The sequence below is a fragment of the Myxine glutinosa genome, chromosome 7 (genome assembly GCF_964187855.1).
Source record: "Myxine glutinosa chromosome 7, kmMyxGlut1.1, whole genome shotgun sequence".
Lineage (NCBI taxonomy): Eukaryota > Metazoa > Chordata > Myxini > Myxiniformes > Myxinidae > Myxine > Myxine glutinosa.
The window spans coordinates 22,989,296-22,997,206 of NC_136267.1; the positions used below are offsets into that span (position 1 = coordinate 22,989,296).

General features: G+C 54.9%; 1 protein-coding gene across 1 annotated transcript; it reads left to right on the plus strand.

Moving 5' to 3' along the window:
- Window positions 1-4,196: 4,196 nt before the first annotated feature.
- Window positions 4,197-6,878, plus strand: POMGNT1 (protein O-linked mannose N-acetylglucosaminyltransferase 1 (beta 1,2-)). Its single transcript, XM_068121933.2, has one exon. It carries the CDS (start codon window positions 4,337-4,339, stop codon window positions 6,383-6,385), a length of 2,049 nt encoding a protein of 682 aa, XP_067978034.1. The 5' UTR covers window positions 4,197-4,336; the 3' UTR covers window positions 6,386-6,878.
- Window positions 6,879-7,911: the final 1,033 nt, after the last annotated feature.

Below are 7,911 nucleotides of genomic sequence, written 5' to 3' on the forward strand. Positions count from 1 at the left end.
TCCGCCGCCCGGAGGGCTTGCACCGTGGTGTCGGTGGTTTGGTCCGCCGCCATAAGCGCAAAATCCACGCCCAGGTGGACCGCGTTCGCGCTGGCCCGGGAAAGACAGTCGGCCACGGCGTTGTTTTTGCCGGCGACGTGCCGGATGTCCGTGGTAAACTCCGACACGGCGGAGAGGTGGCGCTGTTGGCGGGCCGACCATGGCTCCGTGACCTTGGCCATGGCGTAAACCAACGGCTTGTGGTCGACGAACGCCGTGAAAGGTCGGCCCTCCAGGAGGTGGCGGAAATGGCGGACGGCCAGGTGTAGACCGAGGAGCTCCCGGTCAAACGTGCTGTATTTGAGCTCGTTCGGCCGGAGCTGCCGGCTGAAAAAAGCGAGTGGCTGCCAAACCCCGTTCACCCATTGCTCATGTACGGCGCCCACCGCGTAGTCGGAGGCATCCGTGGTGAGGGCGATGGGAGCGTTGAGCACCGGGTGAGCGAGCAGTGTTGCGTCGGCGAGGGCCCGCTTTGAGCTTTGGAAGGCCGCATCCATTGCTGCGGACCAGGCGATGTCGTGCTTGGCCGGCTTGCCCCGGAGGGCTTCGTAGAGGGGCCGCATGAGTTGAGCAGCGCGGGGCACGAAGCGGTGATAAAAATTCACCATTCCCAGGAATTCCTGCAGGGCCTTTATGGTGCGGGGACGCGGGAAAGTGGTGATGGCCTCGACCTTGGTTGGCAGCGGCACAGCCCCGTTCTTGGTGATGTGGTGGCCCAAAAAATCAACGGCCGTCGTGCCGAAGTGGCATTTGGCCGGGTTGACGATGAGGCCGTGCTCGCTGAGGCGCCCGAACAGTGTTCGGAGGTGGAGGAGGTGCTCGGCCCGGGACGTGCTGGCGACGAGGATGTCGTCCGGTAAACGAAAAGGAACGGCAGGTCACGCAGCACGCCGTCCATCAAGCGCTGGAACGCCTGAGCCGCGTTCTTGAGACCAAACGGCATCCGCAAGAACTCGAATAAGCCGAACGGCGTGATGACTGCCGTTTTAGGGACGTCGGCCGCCCTGACAGGTACCTGGTGATATCCCCGTATGAGATCAATTTTCGAAAAAATGACCCGTCCCGCCAGACGGGCGGAGAAGTCTTGGATATGCGGGATCGGGTACCTGTCGGGTGTTGTAGCGTCATTAAGACGGCGGTAGTCGCCACACGGGCGCCATCCACCCCCCGGCTTTGGCACGATGTGCAGTGGCGAGGCCCACGCGCTATCGGAGCGCCGCACGATGCCGAGGTGCTCCAACGCGTCGAATTCGGCCTTCGCAACGGCAAGCTTGGCTGGGTCGAGGCGGCGGGCCCTGGCGTAGACCGGCGGGCCCGTGGTTGGTATGTGGTGCTCGATCCCATGCCGTACTGCGACGGCCGAAAACGTCGGCCGCGTGAGGGCCGGGAACTCCGCGAGCAGGCGAGCAAACTCGTTCGCCGCCGGGACGGTGCATGCCAGCTCGGTCGGCGCGGAGCTGCTCAATGTGCATACCAGGGAGCTGAAGGTTTCAGCGTTGATTAAACGACGCCGTTGGACGTCCACCAGCAGTCCGTGTGCGCAGAGGAAGTCGGCGCCTAGCAGAGCCATGGGCACGTTGGCGGTTACAAACGTCCAAGCAAAGCGTTGGCCGCCGAAGCAGAGGGTGACGTTGCGCGGGCCGAAGGTGCGGATAGTCGATCCGTTGGCCGCAACCAAGGAGGGGCCGCAAACCGCGGATTGCCTGTCCTGGTCAGAGGCGGGCATGACGCTCACTTGGGCGCCGGTGTCGCACAGGAAGCGCCGTCCGGACGCTTTATCCGTGATGAACAGTAAGTTGCCCGTGTGACTGTGGCCGGCGCTCATGGCAGGTAATGAACGCCGGCCTGGCCGTTTCCCGACCCGCCGAAGGTGCACGGGGGTCGGCATGTCCGGGCCTTCTGTCCGAACCTGGCATGATAGGAACACCACGCTTGGTCGGGTGGAGGCTTCGGACGTCGTGCTGGACGTGGTCGGCTCGGTATAGCGGCCGCCAATTGCGTCGGCAGTTCGGCCGTCGAACGCGCCGGGTGCTCGGGCGCCATGGATGGTGCATCAGGCGGCGGCGGGTCCCATGTCGCCGCTGCGATGCGCTGTCCCGCGGCGGAGATTTTGTCGGCTTCTCTGGCAAGGGCCCGGGGATCTGTGATCGTCGTGCTTGCCAGGGCGAGGCGTACCGGGTTAGGCAGCTGACGGAGGAACAGCTCCCGGAACAGGAATGCCGGACAGTGCTCGCCGAGCAGCGAAAGCATGTAGTCCATTCGCTCGGAAGGGCGCGTGTCGCCGAGCTCAGGCAAATCGAGCAGGCGCCGTGCGCGTTCCGCCGCTGGGAGGGCGAAAGCATCGAGGAGAAGCTTCTTAATCGCGCCGTATTTGTCAGCGGCTGGCGGGCTCTCGAGGAGGCTCAGGGCGCGGGCTGCGGTGGCCGACCCGAGCGCAGCGACCACGTGGTGGAAGCGGGTGTCGTCCGCCGTGATGCCCCGCAGGGCGAACAGGGACTCCGCTTGTGCGAACCAAACCGCCGCGTGAGCCTCCCAGAAGGTAGGCAGTTTAAGGGCGACTGCCGTGTCCATGTCGGTAGGTCACCAATGAAGGAGCTGTGGCTCCCACGTCGATCGAAAGAATGGACGCGACAAAAAGCTTGAATTCATCTGAGCTGCTTTATTCGAATCAAACACTCAGGCACTCTGGGAAAAACGTTTTACGGTCAGCAATATATATCTATTCCGCCAGGGGGTTTGCCCAGGCCTGGCGCCAGGGGGCGTGGCCCCGCGTCCCGGCTGCGGCCTGGCAAGTTGAGGGCGAGCCTGCCCGGGCGTCCCGACCGAGGCCTGGCAAGTCGAGCGCGGGCCTGCCCGGGCGTCCTGGACGAGCCCGGCCTGGTGATCGCTCCGCGTCCTTGATAGGTGCAAAGCGATTGTGTAACCCCAGCGGCAGCCGCTACAACACCATTGTTCAGCAACGTCCCGACAAAATAAAGGATTTGAAACGCGAACAGAGGAAATGGAAGGAACAAAACCAACGGAGTGGATATGAAATGTAGAGAATCAGGATGAGTATGAGCGTACGCGATACCCCTGTCACATCATTAATTCACGTTCCCTTTAACGTCGAGGCTAGGACGGTAACCCCGGGTATCAGATCTAATCCTGGGTACCAGATTGAACACTGGGTACCAGATCAAACCCAGGGCACCAGATCGAACCCCAGGTACCAGATTGAACCCCCGGGTATCGGTTCGAATCCCGGGTACCAGATCAAACCTCGGGTACCAGATCAAACCCAGGGCACCAGATCGAATCCCGGGTACCACATTGAAATTATGGCACCAGATAGAACCTCGGGTACCAGATCAAACTCCGGGTACCAGTTCGAATCCCAGGTACCAGATCAAACCTCGGGTACCAGATCGAATCCTGGGTACCAAATCAAACCCCTGGATACCAGATAAAATCCCAGGTACCAGATCGAATCCTGGGTACCAGATCAAACCCCGGGTACCAGATCGAACCTTGGGTACCAGATAAATTTCCGGTTACCAGCTCGAACACCGGGTACCAGATTGAACCCCGGGTACCATATTGAAACCCTGGCACCAGATCGAACCTCGGGTACCAGATCGAAACCATGGCACCAGATAGAACCTCGGGTACCAGATCGAAACCATGGCACCAGATAGAACCTCGGGTACCAGATCAAACCCTAGGTATCAGTTCGAGCCCCGGGTACTAGATCGAGTTCCGGGTACGAGATGGAACCCCGGGTGTCAGATCGAATCCAGTGTACCAGATCGAACCCCGGGTACCAGATCAAACGTCATGCACCCTATAACACTTTTTCTTGAGACCGATTAAAACAGCAGGACAGGCATCATTCGCCCATTAACCCCAATGCTTTTCACTCGGAACGTAAAACCAAAGGGACAGGAAGTGGGTCGTTTGTTGTTTTTGTTCCGTGATTTTGTTCCGAGTTTTTGTTCCTCCCGTCGTGGCATTGATCTGAAAGATTTTTAAAAAATCGTTTCAGATATTTATACGTAATATTAACACAGATTGCTAGTGCCATTATAATTTATACATTAAATAATTTGGAGTTTATTTGGTTTGTGGAGAAAAGTATAAAATATACGTCCTCTCTGCCGTCCGAGTTACCACCCGTCTCCGATATCCAAATATGCTTAAACGAGTATTACATTTTTTGAGTTAAAAGTGCTGGTCGGTCTGATCGACACGTTCCTCGGTTTATTATTTATTGCACGAGTAAGAAAATGGAAGTACGGAGCATAATGAAAGTGTATTTATGAAAAAATGCGTTAGAGTAGACGCTGTAGTGTTGTGGGCCGTTACGGTCTGGAGTAACGAGGCCCAATCTGTGGCGATGGACGAATGGAGACCGAACCCTCGGGCTCGACCTTTCTACCCAAAGCGGAGACTCGCGGGTTTACAAGGTGGAGGAGCGGGACTCGTATCTTGGCGATGGGTCACGACCCCAGGACCGCGCGGTCTCCGCAGGGTATGTCAGGCTGCGGCTGTTGTTTTTCTGCTCGTCACCATATTTATTAACGTCAAGCTCATCCTGGAGACGAGAAGAGAGGAGATGGGTAAAGGCGCAGTGCGAGCGCAGGACTGGGATGACCCCGGGGTCGGTCAGCTTCCCCAGAGATCTCTGCACCGCTCGGTCGACGTGGAGGTCTACTCCAGCCGGAGCAAGATGTTGGTGACCGTGGACGGGACCACCGTTATCGCCGATGAGGAGCCCGATCAGGGTAGAGGGATCCACATTGCCGTGCTCAATCAGGCTACCGGTAGTGTTATGGCTCGGAGGGTCTTCGACACGTACTCGCCGCACGAGGACGAGGCCATGGTGTTGTTCCTCAACATGGTGTCCGAAGGCCGCTTGCTGGTCTTTGGCGTCAAGGACGAGGCGTCTCTGCATCTCAAGGCGCCGGCGAGGGCTCGCTTGACCGGCTTCGGGAGCACAGACGCCCGGTCTCTGGCCTGGCGAGACATGTGGGCTTTTGTGACCGCCAAGGGGGGCTCCGTTTATGGAGAAGGGGGGTCTAAATCTCCGGCCCTGTCTGCCTGGGCCGAACCTGTCCTCTTGAAAGCTTCGATCCCACTGGCACCACCCAATACCGGCGGCTGCAATTGGGGTTCAGATGCGATATCCCTGCGCCGAATGGCGTTCTGCGGAAAGCTCGAGGGATACGGCAGTCTCTGCAGTTGTCGGGATCCCGCACCCATTGCTCTGCACCCACCTCCGCTGCCCAACAACCACGTGCACGACGTGCCGGTGGCTGTGATCGCGAGCAACCGTCCGCACTACCTGTACCGCATGCTGCGCTCGTTGCTCTCCGCACCGGGCGTCAACCCTGCTGTCGTCACCGTTTTCATCGACGGCTACTTTGACGAGCCCATGGACGTGGTGCGGTTGTTTGGCCTCCGTGGTGTGCAGCACACTCCCATGAGCGTTCGCAACGCACGCGTATCGCAGCACTACAAAGCGAGCCTCACGGCCATCTTTAACCTGCATCCCGAGGCACGCCACGCCATTGTTGTTGAGGAAGACCTTGACGTGTCGGTGGACTTTTTTGGCTTTTTTAGCCAAACCATCGGCTTGATGGATCTTGACGATTCCATATACTGCGTCTCTGCCTGGAACGACCAGGGTTATGAGCACACGGCCGAAGATCCAGCGCTATTGTACCGAGTAGAATCTATGCCTGGCCTTGGCTGGGTGTTGGCAAGGTCACTGTATAAAGGCGAGCTCGAGGCTAAATGGCCCACGCCTGATAAGTTGTGGGATTGGGACGTGTGGATGCGCATGGACGCACAGCGCCGTGGTCGTGAGTGCGTCGTGTCCGATGTATCCCGCACGTTCCATTTCGGCACTCTGGGCATCAACATGAATGCCTATTTCCAAGACACTTATTTCAAGAAGCACAAGTTCAACACCGTGCCAAGTGTACAGCTGCGCGATGTCGACCGGCTGAAGCAGGACGCCTACGAAGTCGAGATCGAACGACTGCTCCGAAAGGCCGTGCCTGTTGACCACTCTAAAGATCCATGCGACGATGACACGTTTGCCCCACGTGCGGGCCGCAGCCTGGTGCTGTATATCGTAATGGAGCACGAGAGCGATTGGTCGACGTGGTTGCAACTCGCGAAGTGTTTTGGTATTTGGGACCTTGATGCACGTGGTTCCCACCGTGGTCTCTGGAGGATGTTTCGTCGGCGGTCACCTCTGCTGGTCGTGGGTTCTCCGGCTTCACCATACGCGGTTCACAAGCCTGCCAATATCACAGCTGTGCACTTGGATGCACCTGTGCAACAGCAGCCTCAACAATAGCAGTGAGAATCGACCAGGTCCCCGCAACAACAGTGCCATTGGTGAAGTGTATTGGGGATGCTTGAGTGAGGTGTATGCACTGTACGTTTTGGATTATGGAACGCAGGAGTGGAAAGTTTACGTGTTCGGGGTAGGAGGTCAAAAAATATTCATGAAAGTGTGACTATTCAGTATTCAGGAATTTAATTTATTAAGAATAGTAATAAAGTATTTTTCATCCAGACTAAAGAAGTGGAGTTGAAATGCTTTTGAAAGTTTCTGATATTGAAAAGGAATGTGATCGACACGGCACTAGCGGGGGTTCCCGGCATTGCCCGATGGATCTAATTGTCGGCATTTTGAAGAACTAATTTCTTCTTTTTTGTGGGGGCCTAAAACACTTTCCTACAGCAACTAAGGAATGCTTGCGGTGATAATTTAATACTACTTTTCACATTGATATGAAAGGTTTAGGCACTGCAGAGCGATTAAAATAAAAATTCAAGATTTTCAATTTTTTTTTTGCCTTAAACAATCTCCGACGCTCACTGATGAACATCTGAAAGTTTGATGAAGATCCCTTTGGCCAACTTTGAGAAACGTGGTGACACAGACAGACAGACACACAAACATCTCTTATAGTGTGGATTCGAAAATCGAGAAATCTCCTCCATGAGCCTCGACATCGTATCCCAATATTAATAATATAAAGTATGTTAAAAGCTTGTATTTGCACGTTTCGGTATTGCGATCATCATTTTGAGGTACGGACATTGTGGATACATGAAAGTGGGATTTTTTCTTTTTTCTCACCGCCACCCATGATGCCACCTGCTCCACATTAGCTTTCTTTCCCTCTAATTCCCTTTGCTTCTGTTTCTACACAAAGCACTTGATCTAATCTCCACATCATTTTACATCACATGTTTCCTCTTTCCTGTCTTTCCCCTTCCATTCCTTTTTCTCGGTTTGTTTTACATGTAGACACACCTTCCCTTTTCCCCACCTTGGTGTGTACATCATATGTAGATGATCCCAATGCTGACCATAACTATTTATGATTCTATTTATGGCATATTTTCCAAATGATGTAAAAAAACAAAAAAAACATCAGCTTCAATATCGAGATGAAAAAAAGAAGTATGAGATAGGAAGTCCTTTAAGTGTATGATCTTTAACTCTATTTTGCTTTTATTTTAAACTCGGAAAATTACCTGTTGCTCCGTTCGTGTTTTTTTTTTTGTTTTTTTTGTATACAAGATCGAGGCTCGTGAAAGTGCGAACATTAATCACACAGAAGGATAAACCGACACATAAAACATATAACATGGGGAGCGGTAGACAAGATGGGGAGAGAGGGGGAAGGACACAAACAACATTTGAGAGCAGGGACCGAGAGACATGGAGACATCGAGAGATCTGTGGGAGGGAGAGGGCTTTGGGGGGGGGGAGGCATGGGAAGAGGGGTGGGAGAGGTATAAAACATATGGACACTGCCAGGACTTCCAAGAAAGAAGTTGGAATTTCAAACAAGGTGGATCTTGGGT

Bases quoted from the DNA above. Each gene is read 5' to 3' on its own strand.
- POMGNT1 (XM_068121933.2), top strand. From the start codon at position 4,337: ATGAAAAAATGCGTTAGAGTAGACGCTGTAGTGTTGTGGGCCGTTACG.